The 22,574-nt window shown below is 36.9% G+C and overlaps 1 protein-coding gene across 4 annotated transcripts; it reads left to right on the forward strand.

The window, feature by feature from the left end:
* The first annotated feature begins 243 nt into the window (after positions 1-243).
* On the forward strand, positions 244-22,272 carry RAD51AP1 (RAD51 associated protein 1). Of its 4 annotated transcripts, none has more exons than XM_001100651.5 (10): positions 254-414; positions 3,371-3,420; positions 5,266-5,407; positions 7,549-7,599; positions 8,048-8,157; positions 10,332-10,418; positions 10,921-11,070; positions 14,944-15,108; positions 18,428-18,577; positions 20,917-22,272. In XM_001100651.5, exons 1-10 carry the CDS (start codon positions 398-400, stop codon positions 21,051-21,053), a joined length of 1,059 nt encoding a protein of 352 aa, XP_001100651.3. In that variant the 5' UTR covers positions 254-397; the 3' UTR covers positions 21,054-22,272. The 4 variants fall into 4 exon arrangements, with proteins under 4 accessions (XP_001100737.3, XP_077809438.1, XP_001100651.3 ...); XM_015150878.3 differs by having other exon boundaries at positions 14,944-15,050; XM_001100737.5 differs by lacking the exon at positions 7,549-7,599 and having other exon boundaries at positions 244-414.
* The last annotated feature ends 302 nt before the right edge of the window (positions 22,273-22,574 follow it).

Raw genomic sequence — 22,574 nt, forward strand, 5'->3', positions numbered from 1 at the left:
TCTATTTCCTGGCATCTTGTAGAAAATTTCTCAGTCCAAGTGCCCGTAGGTCCCAACCTGTTGCAATTTAACCATTTGAAAAGGGCAAGAAGGTGTATTTCTACTGTTATTCTGTATTTCAGAGACAGTGCAAACCCGCCCTTGTGACGAAAGTGCAGAGACAAAGCACACACTCGGCTCTGGTGGACCGGATACGGAAAAGTGGTGCCTTGGGAGGGGCGGGAGCAAATGCGCTTTCCCCACAGCGCGTGCGCCGCCGCAAGCATGGCTGGTGATGATTGGACGACTGGTAACAGGGGGCGGAGGGCGCCGAAGTCTGGTTTTGGGCGCGAATTGAAACCGCCGCTGAAGCCAACAAGAATTTGAGAACTGTAAATATCAAGCCTTGAAAGGGACCATGGTGCGACCCGTGAGGTGCGTAGTTCCTGACATTCGGCAGAGGTGGGAGGAAAACTAAGGGAAAGACATTCGACTAAGGGGAAAGGATCGAGTAAGACCGGAGGGCAGCGATGGTGCGGTTAGAATGCACAGTTATCGAGAACCCAGTCTCCAGTGAGAGCCACCCGTTGCTCAGAAGTATCCTAGCATCGTAGCTTTTCCCTTCTCTTTGCCTCCCTTCACAGCCGTTGCCGTTTCTTTTACCAAGACCTTGTTATGTTAGCGTTTGAACAGAGCTTTACATTTCACCGAGCGCCCATTATGTGTAATTTTATTTGTTCATCACTGTAGTTATTGGATATAGAAAGAGCAAGCATTCCTGTTTTATTGATTTAACATTTCTACGTATAAAGGGTAAATTACCTGAGTCATACAGCCCGGTAAGTGACAGGGCAATACTCAAACCTAAGTCATCTCACTCCGGATCCTCTGTGCTTTCCATTATGCGTTAGAAACGATTCTTCTATTTACACAGTTGAGTGCCATGGAAGCCTACGGTTAGCCATTCATTTAGTAAAATTATTGAATATATTCACTTCTTTAATGTATGAGGTGCTGGAGGTTACATTCTAGTGGGAGGTGAGGTTAGGGGGCCGAAAATAAGCCTCGAAATATGATAGAGTGAGAAGGAAGAAAGCACTACTTTAAATATAGTAGTTAGTATGTGACTTTGAGGCGATATTACGTGCACTGAGTCATGAATCAGGGTAGAGGAAATAGGAGCCAAGGCCCCATACTTGACCATATTTTAGGGACAGTCTAAAGCTGTAGGATTAACAAACAGTGGGGAGAATCGTAGGGGATTAGGCCAGAGAAATAGGCAGGTGCCAGAACAGATAGGGTCTTGTAAGTCTTAGAGAGGAGTTTAGGTTTTGTTTTAAGTCAATGGGAAGTCAGTGGAGGGTTTTAAGTAGGAGAGAGAAATCTAAGTTTGCTTTTGTAAAGGTCACTGGCTGCTGGTGGAGAATAAATGATGGATGGGGTGACCAGAATGGCAGCAGGGAAATCAGGCTATTATATCATTGGAGAGTGGTTTGGGATAGGCTATTATCGCTGGGCATGGAATGGAACAGATGAATTTGGGATGTATTTCGGAGGCACTGCAGACAGAACTTGCTGATGAAGTAGATGTACAGGTAAGGGAAAGAAAGAATCAGATGTCTCCACAATAGTTTTGGTCTGAGCTACAGAATGGATGATCTTTGTATTAAGATAGGGAAGACTAGGAAAAGGAAGGTCAGGAGGTGTGAGGGATCAAGATTTCTGTTTCGAACATGCTGAATTTGAAATGGGTTTTAAGCATCCAGGCAGTGAAGTCATAATCCCTTTGTATGGAACAGTTGTTAGAGTATGGTCTGCAGATCTCTGGGGGTCCCTGGAAACTTCTCTAGAGGTCTCTGAGGTCAAAACTCTTTTAATAACAATAGTAAGACATGATTTGCCTTTTTCGCTGCTTTGTCGTTTGCACTGCAGTGACGATAAAACTGCTGGCACCTCAGAACAATTAAGGCAGTGGCACTAAATTGTACTACTAGTCTTTGCATTGTTTACTGCCATACTCTCAAGAGTAAAAAAAATATATAAAATTAATTTCAGTTAGGGATATGCTTGATGAAGTAGTGGAAATTATTATAGTCATCATAGCTTAACCCTTAAGTTTTCTTTTGAAAAATAGGCTATTGATTTTATTTTACTGTTATTCAAGTTCAGAATTTCTAAAGGAGTTTTCACATTTTATTCAGCTCTAAATTCTTTAACTCTGAAGAGTAAGAGAGTGACATGAGTGCACTTTTTAATATTTTGTGTGAGGAAATGGGAAGTACACATAAAGCACTTCTACATACTGATGTATGATAGTTATCCCAAGGAAAAGCACTTGTGAGATTGTCTGAGTTGTGAGCTGAGCTTACCTCTTTTTCATAGAACATTATTTTCACTTGAAAGAACAGCCAACTGACAAATTAGGTTATTCACATTTGGCCATTTGTCAAAATATAGAAATAAAAACTAGAAAAACATTTTATTTAGTGCCTAGAGGAGGGAGAAAAAAATTTATTTTTTTTCACTTTGATTATCATTTTCTTCTAATGCCCTCTAAAGTAGTACAAGTTGAGCATCCCAAATTTGAAATGCTCCAAAATTTGAAGCTTTTGCAGTACCTACAACACTCAAAGGAGATGTTCATCGGAGCACTTTAGATTTTAGATTTTCAGATTTGGGATGCTCAGCTGGTAAGTATATAATACAAATATTCCAAAATCTGAAAAAATCCAAAATTCAAAACTTTTCTGGTTCCAAGCATTTCAGATAAGGGATACTCAGCCTGTATAAAGATTCATCTCAGGTGGCAGGAACAAGGTCACTCACCATTTTTGGTGTCCATTGCATAAAAACATTATTTGGTATTGTGGAGAGACTGAAAAAAAAGAAAGTAGCTTTTAGTGTCAAGAAATTTATATTCTAGTAAGGAAGATAGAATGCACACACAAAACAGAAGAATACATACAGTGGGAACTTACAGATGCCCAACAGCAATTAAACAGTATAGAAATTATAAATGTTAATTATATAGATTATTCTTTGTAAGTTATCTGAATTTTTTTCCTTTATCATATAATTGAAAAGCCAACAATACCCAGGTATACCAGGTATAGTTGTAATTCTTTTAGCTAATGATAAGTGCCTGCAGTAAAATGCAAATTATATTTTAGATTTAAATGTTCTTACGAGAACCCAAACACATTTTCATTCATTCAAACACATTTCATTTATTTAACACATTTTTATTTATTTCACTTATCTATTCATTATTTATTATTAAAAAATGAATAATATTAAAATAAATATTAAATAATATTCATTAATAGCCTTAAGTAATAGAGGTGAGAAATTGACATTTGTGTTAATGAAAAAAATTCTGTTTTGATTATAGACATAAGAAACCAGTCAATTACTCACAGTTTGACCACTCTGACAGTGATGGTAAGTAAAGCTTCTTATTTTTGCTCTAAAGATTTGGAAACTCATTTCCTCAGAATTTATATGACATATATAGCTCAAATACTGACTACATTGCCCAACTGCCCATATGAGGTAGGTCTCGAAAGATAGTTTTCTAATCATTTGGGATAATTATGCTGATAATTATACTGATAAAAATTATGTTATTAGGTGATAAATGAACAGGGGCAGGTGAAAAGTCTTTTTAGATCTAAACTACTCTAAGTCCATAGTTCTCACATAGAGGTTTGTTTCCTATCCCATCCCCGAAGAAGGAAAACATTGTCTTTTTGAGATACAAAGATGTTAGAGAATATTATATAAAATCCCCATTAATTGTAATATAAAACACGACCTTGAAGAAAGGTTAGGCTTATGTTATGCCTTTTAAGCATTAGTCATATATTCACTTGACTCTGCTATGATTGAAGAGTTTGAGGAACATTGCATTAGATTATGCTGAAGTGGATTTAATATTTCTTTCTCAGACCACTAGAGTTTTCTGTAAGTCAAATGTTTCATAAGTCTTTGGTTTGAAGGAGTCTGTTTTTGCCTTGAGCCCAGCCTTAACTGTATCTACCACTTGGGAAAAACAGTATAGACTATAACATCTAGATTTTTTTTTTTTTTTTTACTGTCGTCAGTCTATCACCAGATACTTATAAATTGTCAGGTGTGTAGTAGGTGGGGGGTGGCAGTAGGTGGGGGGAGTCATAAGTTAACTTATTTTTACATGGAGAAGCATATAAGAGACAACGAGTATTCGTGCTTGCTGAGTATGTGATTAAGACTACATAGACCCTGAAAGTGTGTATATATGTGTTGTATACATGTTGAAAAGCCACAGTAGTAGTTTTACGTTGACAGTCAAGAGTAGAACTACAACAGTTCTGAGGATTGGTAAGACAGAAAAACCTGTGAGAAACTGTAATGGACTGGAAAAGAACATCCTTTTGTCAGAAAATAAGAAGTTACTCTGGTAGGATCATAGGAAGATCATTAAGGTAATGGAAAGAGAAAATACTACTATTGTAAAAATCCTCAAATAGGAGCTACTTTCTCTTCCCCCATAATGCTTCTTATTTTCTCTAGCATGGTTAATGTACTAGGAATAGGTAATGGACTTTTCTTTTTTCTCTTTTTGAGATGGAGTCTTACTCTTGCACCTAGGCTAGAGTGCAACGGTGCGATCTTGGCTCACCGCAACCTCTGCCTCCCGGGTTCAAGTGATTCTCCTGCCTCAGCCTCCTGAGTAGCTGAGATTACAGGTGTCCACCACCATGCCCAGCTAATTTTTGTATTTTTTAGTAGAGACAGGGTTTCACTATGATGGCCAGGCTGGTCTTGAACTCATGACTTCAGGTAATCTGCCCGCCTTGGCCTCCCAAAGTGCTGGGATTACAAGCGTGAGCCACTGTGCCTGGCCCAGGTAATGGGCTTTGAAAAAAGATATTTGGCTACATTGTGAAGTTCCAATAAAAATAATTTATTTCCACTTTTCAATGTGATTACATTCTACAATTTTTCTAATGGTTTTACAGGTTTTTAATCATTTTGTCTTTGACATTTATATGCTGTCTTAATTGCTTTTGCAGTTTTTAGTGAATTGGTTTTTGATAGACTGATATTTTTAAATATAAAGGACATAAAAACAAAAGTTGAAATAGATGAATGAGAATAAAGATAAACAAAATACTAACAATGATTTTTAAGTTGTGGAAATTAAACAATTTGCCTAGCCTATAAAAACTTGAACACACATTGTAATGATTTTCATTTACTAAGAAAATAATCTTTTTCTTTTGGTTTTAATTCACACATGAATAGATGATTTTGTTTCTGCAACTGTACCTTTGAACAAGAAATCCAGAACAACACCAAAGGAGTTAAAACAAGATCAACCAAAACCTAACTTGAGCAATCTCCAGAAAGAAGAAATCCCAGTACAAGAGAAAACCCCTAAAAAAAGGTGAGAGGTAAGACATGCAGTAAATATATGACATTAGATGTGTTAATTTTAAAGAGACACAGATTCAAACCCTTGGTTTAAATTAGAACTTGAGCAGAGTCATAGGTCTTATTTTACTAGGTGCATGTCAGAAAACAGGATGTACTATTTTTTTCTGGCTTTCTGACTTAAAGAAATTCACAGTCGGCCGGGCGCGGTGGCTCATACCTGTAATGCCAGCATTTTGGGAGACCGAGGCGGGCGGATCACGAGGTCAGGAGATCGAGACCATCCTGGCTAACATGGTGAAACCCCGTCTCTGCTAAAAAATACAAAAAATTGTAATAATAGCAACTGTGGTCCCAGCTACTCGGGAGGCTGAGGCAGGAGAATGGCGTGAACCCAGGAGGCAGAACTTGCAGTTAGCAGAGATCGTGCCACTGCACTCCAGCCTGGGCAACAGAGCAAGACTCCGTCTCAAAGAAAAAAAAGAAATTCACAGGCATATAAGAAAATATCATTAAATATTAAAACAATAACGATTGTGGAATTTAGAAGTTATGAGTGGTTTTGACAGAACCCAGCACTTGCCTCTGAAGTCCTCAAATCATACTACTTTGCTAAAAATGACATTAGATGACTTAAGATGATTAAGACATAAGATAACTTAATGTGAGGACAGTCTTTAAAATATAAAACTATGTATTTTTTGGCAGAAAAAGATGTCTTCTCCCCATATTGTTAAGATTTATCCAGCAGTGATAAGTTCCCATAGTTTCTAGACTAACCATTGGAATTCCATTAGATAGTACCAAGCGGGAGAAAGTAGTGAAGGAAGTCCTTAGAGACCCAAAACTTGCAGTATGGAGAAGAAATGGATGGAAGAGGAATATCAACAAATGGAACATGGCATACATAATATTTTACTACTACAAGTTTTTCTATGAAAGGTTAGCATGGAGAAACTTACCTCATGTCATGCTCTTTTTTTTTTTTTTTTTGGTTTTTGTTTGTGAGTTTCTTGTATTACATTTTAAATATATTGAAAAAGGAACCCACACGTGGGAGAAAATATTTGTAAATCAGATAACTGATAAGGGACTGTATCCAGAGTATACACAGAACTCATAAAACTCAACAGTAAAAAGACTAACCACACAATTTAAAATGTGCAAAAGATTTGAATAGACTCTCCAGAGAAGATACACAAATAACCAATAAACACATGATGATACTCAACATCATTAACTGTGAGGGCAATGCAAATCAAAATCAAAATGAGATAATACTTCACATCCACTAGATGACTTAATAAAAAAGACAAGGATGTGGAGAAATTTGAACCCTCCTATATTGCTGGTGGGAAAGTAAAATAGTGCAGCCAAATTGGAAAATGGTTTAGCAGTTCCTCAAAATGTTAAACATAGAGTTATATGACCCAGCCTATGTATGTATCCAAGAGAGATGCAAACATGCCCACACAACCTGTACATGAATGTTCTTAGCAACATTATTCATAATAGCTAAAAAAAAAGTGGAGGCTATCTAAATGTCTATCTGCTAATGAATGGATAAGTGAAATATGGTATCCACAAAATGGAATATTTTTCAGCTATAGAAGGAAATGACTACTGATAACTGATATATACTGTAATATGGATGAACCTTGAAAACATCATTCTGAGTGAAAGAAGCCAGATATACAGGTCACATATTACACGATTTCATTTGCATGAAATGTCCAGAATAGGCAAATCCATAGAAACAGAAAGTAGATTCATGGCTGTTAGGAGCTGGGAGAGAGGTAAACAGGAAGGGAATGCTCATGGGTATGGTGTTTCTTTTTGGAGTAGTAAAGATGTTCTGAAATTAGGTAGTGATGGTAGTTTTACAACTCTGCGAATGTACTAAAAACTGCTGAATTGTTTACTTTAAAACTCTATGATCTGTGAATTATATCTTAAGAAAACTGTTCTAAAAAAATAAATTGTTTAAGGTACGTCTCAGTGCTGCTTCTTTTATGGAACTTTTCCTTCTTTGATGTTTTTTTCCTCTTACACTCCATAGCACTTTTGACCAACTTGAATAGGACTTTATGATCTGCCTTTTGTAGTATAATTATTAGCCTGTCTTACTTCCCCACCCTCCTCCTTTAATTGCAGACTCCCTGAAGGTACTTTTAGTATTCCAGCTAGTGCAGTGCCTTGTACAAAGTAAGTGCTTGGTAAAATACTTGTTAAAGTCTGGATTGGGAAGAATAGATGTAAAAAAGTGATAATAATTTTAATTTAATGTGAGAGCTATAATATCTGCTAAAGGGGAGTGGGTGAGGTCAAGGAAGAGTTTTAAGCGGAAGTGATGTTTGAACCAAGTCTGTTTTGGGTTGAGTAGGTGTTTCCCACCTGGACACAGCTGGTAGGTGACACAACAGTCATTACAAAGAGGCACATGCTCCTCCTATTTCAAACATCTTATTCTGTATATAACGTGATACTGTGACATTTTAAGAGTCCCATCATCAAATATCTATTGATGATTGTTTAAAAACATTTTTGTGAGGTTAGCAACTCTTGGATAGTAATTTAGGGAAATCTCAAACTTTGCTCTTTAGTTGCGACTGATATTTTGAAGAACTCATTATTACTTGTGTATCTATTTTAGGATGGCTTTAGATGACAAGCTCTACCAGAGAGACTTAGAAGTTGCACTAGCTTTATCAGTGAAGGAACTTCCAACAGTCACCACTAATGTGCAGAAGTCTCAAGATAAAAGTAACTTTATTTTCTGTATATTTAGCTTTAAAACCTTCTTAATGCTTTTGTAAGTATTTCTTTGGGTGGGCCTTCACAGAGGAAAGAGTAAAATGTGAATACTTTGTACTATAAATAGACCCATTTGCAGAGGATACAACTGGATTTAGTTCTTAATTCAGCTGCCTAAATCTCACACAAACAGATATACGTCTCTGCTTCATACCCAGAGTAAGCTTGAGGGTGTGGACTGTGAGCCTCATTGTTCACATCGCATGTTGTTGTACAGTGAACATTTAATTTCTTCATCAGATGGATTGATCTGTACAGTCCTAACAGTCCATCTCCTTTTTTTCCAGATCAGTTGAACATGCCCTAATTATGGTAATTTTTATTTCTTACAAAGGTCAAAGGTATTAATTTGGTTAGGAAGCTCAGTAGACTTAGAAGAATGGCTTCTGGATTTCTCTGTTGATTTTCTCGTTTGATTTTTCTGGCAACTATGCAGCAGATGATATATTAATATTCTAGAGGGGCAGAAATCATTATTCCTGAAAAAGATACTCTACTGCTAAAATGCTTTTTGGCTTAAAGTTTTTATGTGGGGGGATATTTTAGCTTATTATCTTCTTATTCAGGGGTATACATGGGCTTTTTTTTCTTTGTTTTCTAAATGAGTACTCCTCCTTATTTAATTATTTGAGACAGGGTCTCGCTCTGTCATCCAGGCAGGAATACAGTTTCTTTTTTTTTTTTTTTTTTTTTTTGAGATGGAGTCTCGCTCTGTCGCCCAGGCTGGAGTGCAGTGGCGCGATCTTGGCTCACTGCAAGCTCTGCCGCCTCCCGGGTTAACCCCATTCTCCTGCCTCAGCTTCCCTAGAAGCTGGGACTACAGGCGCCTGTCACCACGCCGGGCTAATTTTTTTTTTTGTTTGTATTTTCAGTAGAGATGGGGTTTCACCATGTTCGCCAGCATGGTCTCGATCTCCTGACCTCGTGATCTGCCCGCCTCGGCCTCCCAAAATGCAGGGATTACAGGCATGAGCCACCACGCCCGGCCAGAATACAGTTTCTTGATCATGGCTTAATACAGTCTTGACCTCCTGGGCTCAAGCAATCCTCCTGCCTCAGCCTCCTGAGTAGCTGGGACTACAGGCATGTGCCGCCATGTCTGGGTAATTTTTTATTTTATCAAGAGGGGTCTCACTTTGTTGCCCATGCTGGCCTCAAACTCCCAGCCTCAAGCAATCCTCCTGCCTCAGCCTCCCAAAGTGCTGGGATTATAGGCAAGGGCCATCTTACCTGGCCACCTCCTCTTTAAAAAGAAATGAAAGTGGCAGAAGCTACATTTCTTTGAATATACTTTTTTCTTGTAAATTTGACTTTGAAACCATGTAAATATTTCCCACAATCATAAAGCAAAAATAAAATTTTAAATTCCTAAAAGAAGAAGAAGAAAAAAAAAGAAACGAAAGTTTGATTAGGAAGACTTTTAGTAACCAAGAATCAAAGAAACACCAAAAGAGAATTGTCATAAATTACATTTAAAATGGAGGCACTGAAATTCATCTCTCTCTTTTAAGACATTGTAGGATGTGTAAGGGGACTTCCTTAGAAGTATTAATATTATACGACTTCTTATTAAATAATGCGCCTTGTGGCACTGGAATTTACTAGCACCACTGTTAAGTCTTAAAGTCCTCTTAGAATGCTTTGGGTCATCTTAAGCTTATTGTAACGATTGAAGAGTTCTTATGTTACTAAAAACACGGATTTGCCTACACAGAATTGACAGTTAAAATTTATTGACCATTTCCTGTGCATGTCACAATAATAAGCAGTTCCCATGTAAGATCCACGTTTGGTCTTCTGTAATACCACTTGGCAAGACACTGTTTTTATCTCCACGTTATAGATGAGGAAATTAAGTCTTAGGATAAGCAACTTGGCCATGGTCATATACCCATACCCAGTTTACATGGTACAGCCTGAATTTAAACATAAGTATGTTAAATTTCAGAGCCCAGACTTCTAACCATATGTTACCCTCTCTGAATAAAATTATTGTGCTAGTTTGAGTTTGGGATCATTTATCTATATCTAAATGCTATTACATTTTAGTACTAATTTTCCTATTTCTAGACATTATTTGATTAAGATGTATCTGAATTTTCTTTCTTATTCTTTATATTTAGGCATTGAAAAACATGGCAGTAGTAAAATAGAAACAATGAATAAGTCTCCTCATATCTCTAATTGCAGTGTAGCCAGTGATTATTTAGGTAAGTTTTTTATATTAATTTTTTTCATCAACAATGCTGTTTTTCTGACTTTTGTTTAAATTGCTGAAATTGTGGCTAGAAGCAAATTCTTTAAATTTGTCAAGACTCTCTTGATGTCATGGCCTTTATTTCTTTGTGTTTTAGTCTCATTCTGTCTTACTGCAGACACACATTTTTCCCTGAAGGCTCATAACTACCCATGGCTTCTAGGTGGAGCAACTGACCTTTGAAGAAAGGGGCTGCATATTCCCAATTCTAGTTTGAAAATTTGGGGGGAAAGATTATCTCTGTTTGGGTCTTGGATTTATTCCCAAAACTAGAGGTGTTCCCAGGGCCCTGATGTACCATGGTTGACCCAGATTGGGCTAGTAAATAGAAGCAGGGGAGGGATGAACCTGGGCAAATAAAAACAGTAGCTGTGATAGAGTCTGCTCTGCAGTTCTGGAAATAAATATCAGCTGTCACAGAAAGTTTTCCATTGATTTTTACGCCTCTCCTGAAGATTTGGATAAGATCACTGTGGAAGATGACGGTGGTGGTGTTCAAAGGAAAAGAAAAGCAGCATCTAAAGCTGCAGCACAGCAGAGGAAGATTCTTCTGGAAGGCAGTGATGGTGATAGTGCTAATGACACTGAGCCAGACTTTGCACCTGGTAGGTTTTATCCTACTTCGAAATTAATTCTATGGGAATTTAGTCAAAAAAGTTCTTGGAAGCCATTAATTGTGCAAAGCACTGTGTTAAACCTTTGGGGTGTGCAAACTTCAGGGACACACAGAACAGTTCAATTCAGTGATAGCATTTGGGGGAAAAGCTTTTTCTACAAGTTAACCTTTAAGCTATGCCTTGAAAAGTGAGTAGCGTTTCAACAAACTAAAGGTGTGAAGTAGCATTTCTGACTGATAGAAAGGCATTACCCGTGGAATAAACAAATGCTCTATTTGTCTCTAAGTGAGGCTTGCTGGCATGAACATGGAAGAGGCTCTAGAGGGAGGCCGGTACTAATCATGAAGGGTCTCAGACCCACTTGAAGAAGTGTAGGCTTTTTTTTCCTGTAGGTAGTAGAAATCCATGAATTATTCTGAGGCAGAAGTGATATGAAATCTGTATTTTATTGTGATGGTTTTTAGACTCATTTAGAAATTGGGCAAATGGAAAGTGTAGTGACCTTGACAGAACATTATAACATATTATTTAAAAATTTATATTCATAAGTTGATAAATTTAGGCCAAATCAAGATACCATATTTTAGATTTTGATATACTATCAACAAATAACAGATTTGCTCATCATCACCTATTCTACTAATATTTGAATGCTTTTTATGTGCATGATAGTCTAGATACTAGGGATACAACAGTGAACAAAACAAACAGCTCCTGTCCTTGTGGAAAAAATGAAATACATGAAAAAAGACTGTTTTGCATTTATTTTACTTTGGGAGAACCTGGGAGACAGGAAAATGCAAAGACACTTTTTGAGCGCCAATGTGATGCTCAAAGGAAATACTCATTTGAGCATTTTGGATTTCTGGAATTGGAATGCCCAACTGGTTATAATGCAAATGTTCTAAAATCCAAAAAAAATCTGAACCCTGAAACACGTCTGGTCCCAAGCACTTCAAATAAGGGATACTCAGCCTATACTATATGATCTAGCAATCCACTTCTGAGTATATATCCAAAACGATTGGAAGCAAGATCTCAGAGAGATATTTGCATACCCGTGTTCATAGCAGCATTATTCATAATAGCCAAGGAGTAGAAGCAGCCCCAAAGTGACATTTCAGTTTTTCCCCTGCATTTGCTTGCCCTGGATGAGAATAGAAAGGACCATGTGTGACCTTCATTAGGGAAAGAAAAGAGAAAATTGCAGAGAAGATAAGTCTTTTCTCTGACAAAATCCATAACTGAAGTGTTTGGGCCTTCCAGATTTTCCTCTATGGGGTACGAATGACTTGGAATTTTGTGAACTCCAACTCCCCATCTCTAATTTTATTTAAATTGCTTTCTCAGTTGGCTGAGGAAGATTAGTTGGACCCCATTTCTGAACAAGCTTGTTAAACAGAAATGTAGCCAGCTCCTACTGATTATCCTCTTAAGCCAAGAAGAGAATCCTTAAGACTTCTACTGAACACAAGCAGGATCAGAGCTATTGGATATACAGAAAGTTTTGTTCTAGATTATATATTCTGAAAGTTTGGAGAAACTTCCTTCGTTACTTGCCCTCTTTGAACTGAGAGGCTCTTGGGATTACTTGAATTTGCAGGCTGAATTTCCAGCAGCCTTCATGTGATCTGCTGGCCTTTTTTGGGCTAATTCTATATAGCACAGTAGCCATTATGTGAATTTGTGAGTTGATTATTTTAAAATTTTGTGTGGGAACAATGATAGAGTAAGGAGATTGCAATTTGAAGATCATAATTACATTGTTTTTTGTTTTTGTTTTGTCTTGTTTTTTGAGACGGAGTCTCATTCTGTCGCCCAGGCAGGAGTGTAGTGGCACGATCTCGGCTGACTGCAGCCTCCACCTCCCAGCTTCAAGCAATTCTCATGTCTCAGCCTCCCAAGTAGCTGGGATTACAGGCGTGCGCCACCATGCCTGACTAATTTTTGTATTTTTAGGAGAGATGGGGTTTCACTATGTTGGCCAGGGTGGTCTCGAACTCCCGACCTCATGTGATCCACCTGCTTTGGCCTACCAAAGTGTTGGGATTACAGGGGTGAACCACTGTACCCAGCCCATAAATGACATTGTTGATTTAGGTAAAGGTCATCAATGGAAGGTTGATAATGATCTTTGCAATGATGAATTCAGGCTGGCATCACCTGAACCACCTAAGAGAGGGACAACCACACATTATATGATTTCTGATGTGATGTAATATGAAGTACAGAGAATATACCTATGAAGTATATTCTTGCCCTCCCCCTTCCCCCCCAAAAAAAAGTGAGCCTGAATCCAATCAAGCCTTGAGAGCAGAATTCCAGTTCACATAAAATGCAAGAATATGGCTGGGCACGGTGACTCACACCTGTAATCCCAGCACTTTGGGAGGCTGAGGTGGGCAATGACACCATGAGCTAGAAAACAGACAAATCCAGAATTTTGGACATTCTACAGGACAATTGACTCAACTGCTTCAGCAAGTCAGACACAAGGGAGGACAGGGAGAAAATACTGCTCTATATTAAAAGAGATTAATATAGACTGAATAGAAGATGATACCAAGAAACTAGCGTTGGTATTGCTAGATGTAATAATGGCATTGTTGTGTAACAAAATGCTCATGTTTTTTAGAGATACATTCTGAAGTATGTAGGAATGTAATGATGTGATGCGTTGGTTTTATTTTAATATATTACAAAAAGGGAAGAGAAGAGAAGAAGAAAAGCGAGATAGATGAAACAAATGGAGCAAAATGTTGATAATTGTTGAATCTGGGTCGTGGTTTATTACTGTCTATTGTGGTATAAGTTTGAAAATTTTATGTGATTTTTATTTTACATAAAATATTTCATATAGATAGGTAGATATTAGTATGTGGGGATAATAGTGGTTATCTCTGAGTGGCGAGATTACATAGTATATTTTCTGTAATAAATTTTTATATGGACTGTATTTTCTACAATAAGCATGTACTGTTTATTTTTCATTTTATTTGTACATTTTTTGATTTAAGCATTTTCTGCAATAAGCATGTTCATATTAAAAATGTAAAAAAAGTTTTATATGAATATAGGACTAACCCTATTTACAATTAGTTTTCAGAGTTTATCTACAAGGCATGGTTTTCTGATCCTAACCCCCTCAGAAAATAGAAAGATCATTGCTTAACTGTCAAGTTAGGACATGCTTTTTCCCAGAGCAGCTGTAGCACTTTCATCACTGGCTTATATTTTCCCATGAAGTGCAGAAAAGCATTTTTGAGAAATAAAGGTTTGTCCCAAATGAAATCAGCTCTAGGATTAGCTGCTAAGATTGTTGTGTATGGTTATCTCAATTCTCATTTGGTCTCTTCCAGAGTGTTGAAGTTTATGTGGTTAAGGGAAGGCTCACTGTTACCATAAATGTCACTGTTTTGAAAGACTAGCTATTGTCAAAGCCTACCATTCTTTTCGAAAGTTACTGAGGTAAAATGGTAAAATCTGAAGTAAAGATTACTGGTGGGAAATTTATAGTGATGGTGGTAATAGCAAACAATGATATTTTGCTCGGTATATGCCAGATGTTATTCTAAATGCATTATATATGTTAACTCATTTAATCCACGCAACAACCCTTTGATGGAGGTTTATGGTTATCCCCATTTTCTAGGTGAGGAAACTGAGGCTCAGTGAAGTTAGTGACCTGTCCAAGGATTCAAACCCAGGCACTCACAATGTCACCCACTGCAGTGTTCTGCTACTGGAAACAGTGCAGCACGAAGGTGCATAAGAATCTGCTGCCAAAACTGTGGATAAAGTTAAGGCAACAGAATCCTCACTTTTTAGAGCAAAGATGAACTATGTGATCTTCTGTTTTAGGTGAAGATTCTGAGGATGATTCTGATTTTTGTGAGAGTGAGGATAATGATGAAGACTTCTCTATGAGAAAAAGTAAAGTTAAAGAAATTAAAAAGAAAGAAGTGAAGGTAAAATCCCCAGTAGAAAAGAAAGAGAAGAAATCTAAATCCAAATGTAATGCTTTGGGTAAGCTTGGTCCAAAACATTTAATTTTATAAAGGAAATGTGTGTGGTTTGTTTGCTGTATTTTTCTTATTTTTGCCTTTGTTCTCTTTAACATTTTCCTAATGTCCATTTCTCGTTAAAATATGTAAAGGAAGGTAGGGGTGGGGAAGGGAGAAGAGCAGACAAGAATGCTGACTCCACTGCCTATGCTAGCACTTAGTATATATGACCTTGCTTTGCACTAATGGCTGCCCTCTGCGGTAGCTGTTGTCACCTGCATTCTACAGTGAAAAACTGAGTGTCAGAGAGGTTAAATAATTTGTTGGAAATCTTACATCTACTAGATGAAGGGCTAGAATTTGAACCCATGTTTGTCCATTCAGAGTCTAAGCTGTATCTTGGACCATATTTTCTCCAGGCAGAAGTTTGCATGATTCTAATTTTTTGCTTTTGGGCTTTACTTAGTCTGATTTGAAAGGTCTTTTGCCACATGTTTAGGGCTTTTTTTTTTCCCCCAAAACAAATTCCATTAGAAACTACTTTTATGATAAAACGTTTAAAATTTATGATGACTCGAACATGGAATACTTGTTTCTTGTGTAAAAGAAGTTAGGATATTTTTGAGTTCACAGTATATGATAGGTTATTGCAAAAATATAACTGTTATTAACTGAATTTGTTTTATTTCTTGATAGTCATTTTTATGTCTTGGTTGACTTAATATATATGCTATTGATATTAAAAGTTCCATTATTTAGTCTTTCCATTTATTCATAGGAACTGCTGTCACCTTAAATAGCCTGTTGCTGAGTACTTACTGAGAATTAAATGAGAACTAAGTGCTGATTGAGTTATATGCTTTTCTCTCCTGCATTTTGAATTAATGAGATTTTTTAATTAGAGTGTTTTTTTTTAATTGATGACTTCATCTGGGTTCCAGAAATTAGATTTTAAATACAAGGGCTTTTAGAGCTAAAACAGTATATTAGTTTCCTATTACTGTTACAACAAATTACCATAAATGTAGTGTCTGTCTTAAAACAACACATACTTGTTATTTTACAGTTCTGAGTATCAGTCCAAAGTGGTTCTCACTGGGCTAAAATCAAGCGGTCAGCAGAACTGTGCTCCTTTGTGGAGGCTCTAGGAGACAATCCACATTCTTGCCTTTTCTAGCTCCTTGAGGGTGCATTTCTTGGCTTGTGGCCCCTTCCACCTTCAGAGAGCGATGGCAGGGACTTTCTCACATCGTGTCACTCGACTCTGACTTTCTTCCTCCTCACATTCACTTATAAGGACCCGTGTGATTACATTGGGCCCCTCCAGATAATTCAGTGTGATTTCCCCATCTAAGATCCTGAACTTCATTACATCTGCGAAGTCTGTTTGCCACGTGAGGTAACATATTCACATGTTCTGGCGATGAGGATGTAGACATCTGAGGAGCCAGTATTCTGCCTACCACAAGCTACAATGGGAACAAGTTATTAGCACCATGAATATATTTTGTATTTTCTTTACATGTTTATGCTTCTTCAACAAGACACACTAATAACTAAAAATAAAATTTCAGTTCCCAAGTTGGAATTTACCATTTAAAATCTTTTCTCTATCCCTTAGAGCAAATTGCTTCATAACTGAGATTAATATATACTATTAGAAATGAAATTTAACCATTAAGTGATAGGATTAGGAATTAGGAAAAAGTGATTATATTTTTAGTCCTACTAGTAATGTATTGGGTAAACTTTGAGAATTGTGTCTAGCACACGTTATAATTTTCCCTTGACAGAAAAAATGTTGAGAACTGTGCTGTCCAGTATGGTAACCTCTAGCCATGTGTGGTTATATTACATTTGAATTAATTAAATTAAGTAAAATTTAAAAATCAGTTCCTCAAGTTTTGCAAGTCACATTTCAAGTGCACAGTAACTATATATGGCTAGCGGCTACCGTATTGGACAGCACAAAACATAGAACATTTCTATAATCACAAAAAGTTCCATCAGACAGTGCTGATCTAGAGGATGCAGATGTTAACATTAGGAAGAGTATATGGTGAAAATGTTCATATTTATATGCCTTTAAATACCCCTAGGTATCTCAAAACAAGCACTATCTGAAAGTGAACTTGTATGCCACCTCTCCTCCCTCCCCACCACCAAAAATAAATAAATAAATAAGAACCAAAGCATACTTCCAGTCTTGTGTTCGTTCTCTAGGTAAATGGCACCATCAAACAGTGTGCCCATGACAGGAACTTGTAAGTCATGGATTCTTTCTTCATCTCCATTGCTGCCTCCCACCTATTTTTGCCAAAACATATCTAATGTGCTGTTTTCCTTCTATTCTCCACCTTAGGAGGCCCCCATTTCCTCTTACCTCATTATCAAAACCTTCTAAGTGGCCTATTTCTCCTACACTACCACCAGAAGGATGTTTTTAAAATACAAATCACTCCTGAGAAAAATGTGTGCATGATTGTGACTAGCTAGACTTTTACATGGTCTGCAAAGCTCTTCGTAAGTGATCTACACCCTGTTTCTGTCTCTCACCTTTCCTACCCTTGAGATTTCTGCTCCAGCCATAGACTGAACCAGTCAGCACTGCTGGTCCTGGAACTTGGTGCATCCTCCATCTTTGCACACCATACTCCCTCTGCCTGGAAAGCTTCCTTCAATTCACCTTTACTCTTCAATCTTGATTTGGTTCAGACCATCCTCACTCACCTCCCTCTAACTTCAAAACACATACCCCCAGACTGTAGTTTCCTTTCCTACTTGGCATACCTCTAGAGTCTGCCATGTCCCTTACTACACCACATTTTACACATCTTTACTTTCCTGTTCTTCCCACTAGAGTCTAGTGACTAGACCTTAAAGTCCTTGGGAGCAGGAGCCATGAATGATACTGTTTCTAATCCTAGAGCCTGACACATAATCTCACTGACACATGCTCATGAGACACTATTGTGTAATGGTTAGTTACCAGGATGGGATTTTGGAGGAAAATCTGGTTTCTAAGCTTAGATGCTTACTAGCTGTCAGACTACAGGCAGATTGCTTAACGTCTCTGTTTCCTTCTCTGAGAGTGGGGATAGTAATGTCTGTATTGGAGTTGCTGTAAAGAGTTAAAGGTAACGTGTGTGATACGCCTGCCACACTACCTGGCATGTTAATGCTCATAAAAGGTGGCTATTCTTAGGCTCTCAATAAATGTTTGTTGATTAATAAGTTTATTTTTTATATGATTATGTAACTTTACAATTTTTACACATACATGCTAGACTTACTTTTTCTTCCTGCATGACAAACTTTTTTACATATATTTTTAAAATAAGCAACTTCGATGGACTCTGCTCCAGCTGCCGTCAAATCAGAATCTCAGTCCTCGCCAAAAAAGGTTTCTCCTTCTTCAGATGCCACTAGGAAACCATTACAAATACACAGTCCTTCAGCTGAAAGCAAGAGACCTAAATGGGTCCCACCAGGTATGGCATTTTTATCATCAAGGGTAGGAGCTTGGAAAATTATTACTGGTAAATTTTTTTCCTAGTTACAAATGCCATGTGTGAGCATTTCCCCATATTATTACATAATCTTCAAAACCAAAGTCTCTGGTTGTTGCATATATTTATCATTTGGCCATTCCTTATGATTGGACATCCAGGTTTATGATTTTTTCCGTGCTATAAATAAGATTGCAGTAAGCACAAAGGTCCTTATTTTAGAAATCTCTGAGCATATTACTGATTATTTTCCTAGGATAAAATTTCTAGTAGGAGAATTACCGTGCTAAATGGTGTAAACATTTGAGATTCCTGATGTATGTATTTCTGGCAGCACATCTTTTGCTCAGTACCTGCTGACCTCCACAGTCTGACTGAAGCCTTGGGATCTATACGTAGCAATTCTAGCATTTAACAAATGCCCTAGCAAACTCAACCTCTTGCTTTTAAAAATCAGATTTCACTTCTCTTTGTTTTCTTTTGCTCCACAGCCAAGTCTCATGGATCCTTCAAGAATTCTTTGACTGTCACCCTTCTTGACATTACTAAAACCCTATTCCAGGCCCAAATTGTTGCTGCCTTCCTAACCAGTCCTGTCTTTACTTTCTCTCATCCACCTACATGAACCCTCTACTTCAGTGAAATTGAACACTTTTTGTCTCTCAAACATGTTGTATGTATTCCTCTCTCAGGGCCTGTCTTTATCCTCCTCTGCCTGGTATGTCTTTCCTCATGTGTCCCCTCTCTTTGCCTGAGCCTTTCCAATTCTACTCCTGTTTTTCTTTTTGAGTGGCCTCTCTTAATTGGTCCACAGTGCTCACTTCCCTGCTGACTACTGTTCATAGATTTAGGCCTGAGCTGTGAGGCTGCGTGATTACTTAACTTACAGAGTCTTCATTTCATCATATGAAATACTGGGAACAAATATAATCTTTAAAGTCCATTCTGATGTACAACTTCTAAGATTTTTAATGAAGACTTGAAAACTTTTTGGAGAAGGAGAGGAGGGAAGATTAATTACGGAAATAATGATGTCATATTGTTCAAAGAGTAATACTTAGTATATTTCTAAAAATAATTAGTGCTTCCCCAATGAAGGAAATTTAAAAGAAATGATATGACTATAGAAATTTAAAAGTAGCATAATCAAAAAGATACAAGGAAACAGTAGAATGATGGATAAAGAGTTAATGTTTTAAAGCATAAAGTGCTTATAAAATCAGCATGTGACAGTCAGGCAAGTGATGTAAATGAGTGAATCGGGCCCATGCTGTAGACTTGTGTGAGTAGCAATGTTGTTGGACTCAGGAGCGGGTACCCTTTTGAAGGAAGCAGCTGCTGCTCAGCTCCATCTTATTGTTTCCATGCAAGATTATGGGCCTGGTATTTCTAGATCTGATTGTTGTTTTCAAGAGAAGCCAGAAATCCAGATTTTAATATGAAATATGCTAATTTTTGTAAGTTGCCTTTTTTTTTTTTTAGCACCATGTGAACCAAAACTAGATCTGAGAGCTAGATTTGGCTCTCAGATTGCCAGTGTGTTACCTATCTTATACAACTGGAGAAGACCACCAAGATCCCAAAAGCAAAATTAGCCAGGGGCATAAATATACCAGTGTCCTCAAGAACTATTAATAGAACTAGAAAATATGAAGAGTTTCAGTCTCACTGGTGATTAAGGAAATGTAAATTAAAATAAAATACTATTTTATACCTCTCAAACTAGAAAATAAAGCAGCATAGTCTGAGTTATAGGGTAGCAGGTATAATGATTTATTTTAAATTTATGGCGAGCAACTACATCATCATCAACTGTGAACATTAATGTGGATAATTTTGAAATAGATGGAAATAATTGCTACATTAGGGTAATAATATAAATGAAACTAGTATAAATAAAAACAATATTTACTATTTTTAAAGGTATTTAATAATTGAAAAATAGACTCTTCAAGGACTACTTGTAAAAATCGCAGGACCTTAAAAATGCATTTGCTTTTTCTATTACTTTAGAAATTATAATTGTATGCATTTTTTTATGCCTTTATAACTAGTGTTATTTGTTCCCAGCCTTCCTTTTTCAGCTTTCATGGTGAGGTTTTAAAGTCATTACCTTGACTTCTGGGACGTTTGGAAATAGGGAATACTGCATTATTTCTGCTCTTTAGAACATTCTATTCTTTTGATGTAGTTTATTGCTTGATAGACCCTGGAAAGCGGAATAATGCTTAACTACCTTTTTTTTGCTGCTTGTTTTATAAATTAATCTTTGTTAAGAGATTTCTGACATCATCAGCATCACATCATATGTTTCCTTTCAGCGGCATCTGGAGGTAGCAGAAATAGCAGCAGCCCACTGGCGGTAGTGTCTGTGAAGTCTCCAAATCAGAGTCTCCGCCTTGGCTTGTCCAGATTAGCACGAGTTAAACCTTTGCATCCAAATGCCACTAGCAGCTGAGTGTGGTACCAGAGGAATGTTTGGTTGAGAGAATCACAGCTTTACAAGGGTGTTTATATTTGATTTGTGTTTATAGGCGAGGCAGGTATTATAATATAAAGGAATCTATTACCATGTCCTATAAATGACCTCTAGCCATTTTATGATTATGTTCTCTGTAAAACTCTTCAAGACTTCAATGAGAAGTTTGTTCATAAGAATTCTCTTCTCATGCCTTTCCTTGTGAAGAGTGTATTCTGTTTTTCTATCAGTTCGACATAGAGGAAGTCCACATCCCATGCTGTTCTTTTCTAGTTACGTGATATGCCTTTCTAGCTTTGTCTAGTTTATAGCACCTTGACTTTAACTGTTCAGTTTCGTCTGGCAGAGGGAAGCATTCTCATTTCTCTCCGAAGACATTTCTGAAATCTTATAAGCTGCTTAAGCTACATTATCAGTTTTATTGCAAAGATGTTTTGTATTTTAGCCAAATCTTTTTATAGTACAAACTTGGAATTATTTTACACACTAAAATGGTTGCAGTTTTATGGCATGTGTCTCCTGGTTAGATGATTATTCTCTAGAAAATAGAACTTAAAGACATTTTATGAAATCTTAATTGTCAAAACCTTTAATGGAAATATTTTGAAATGCTCTTTTTCTTGATACCACTCATCCACCTGTTCCTGATTGTCCACATTTCATGATAAAATGAGAGCTCTGCAGAGAATGTTAGCCTTTTTGTTGTAAATATAATATTCAAGTAGTCACTTTTTGTTAAGTTCTTTAGAAAGTAGTTGTCAAGTACTTAGTCATCCCTGTTATGATATTAGATAATACTGCTCTTCAGGAAGCTTAGATCTGAATTTACTTTGAAAAACAATTGTAATGAATAGCTTATATTTACATTGAGAATTTCAACTAGCTTCTGATCAATTTTTAATTAAAAATTTTCAAATCATGTTAACTGTTAAAAAATGTATAATACTTAACTCAGTTTTCCTTGGTTTATGGAAATATCTGTTAATGTGAAAATAATTAATTTAGAATTGTGATTAAAGTGAGCATTTGTCTGTTGCTGTTGTACACTTTTTATATCTAATGTATATTTTTATAGTGTCATATACCAGCCCCCTAACCTGCCCCACCTGTCCCCTTTTTAAAAACATATTTTTCAGTTACATAGCATTGATGTTCTCTACTTGGTATAGATCAACAATAAACATAAGAGCCTACTCTATATTGGGTACTGATATAATTGATTAGTCATCTGGCACCAGCTTAACAATCTGTTTTTGCCATGTTCTTTATAGTTTATCGGGGGGGGTTGAAAATTACCTCAAAGTCTGTTAAAACCAGCCTGGCGGAAAGCACCGATACCTTTTTGTTGCCAAACCCAGTGTACACTTTTCTCACCTAATCTTCCATACCCTAGTCATTATACTCTGATGAAAACATTCGATTTCCTGAGCTCAGGTGACACATTTCTTTGTCATTTTCTTCCCATCTCCATGCCTACTCTTCATTATTTTGCAGCTTTCT

The sequence above is a fragment of the Macaca mulatta genome, chromosome 11 (genome assembly GCF_049350105.2).
Source record: "Macaca mulatta isolate MMU2019108-1 chromosome 11, T2T-MMU8v2.0, whole genome shotgun sequence".
NCBI lineage: Eukaryota > Metazoa > Chordata > Mammalia > Primates > Cercopithecidae > Macaca > Macaca mulatta.

Coding starts and splice junctions, on each gene's coding strand:
- RAD51AP1 (XM_001100651.5), top strand. Junction 11,071..14,943: donor TGAGCCAGACTTTGCACCTG/GTAGGTTTTATC, acceptor CTTCTGTTTTAG/GTGAAGATTCTGAGGATGAT. Junction 18,578..20,916: donor ACCTAAATGGGTCCCACCAG/GTATGGCATTTT, acceptor GTTTCCTTTCAG/CGGCATCTGGAGGTAGCAGA.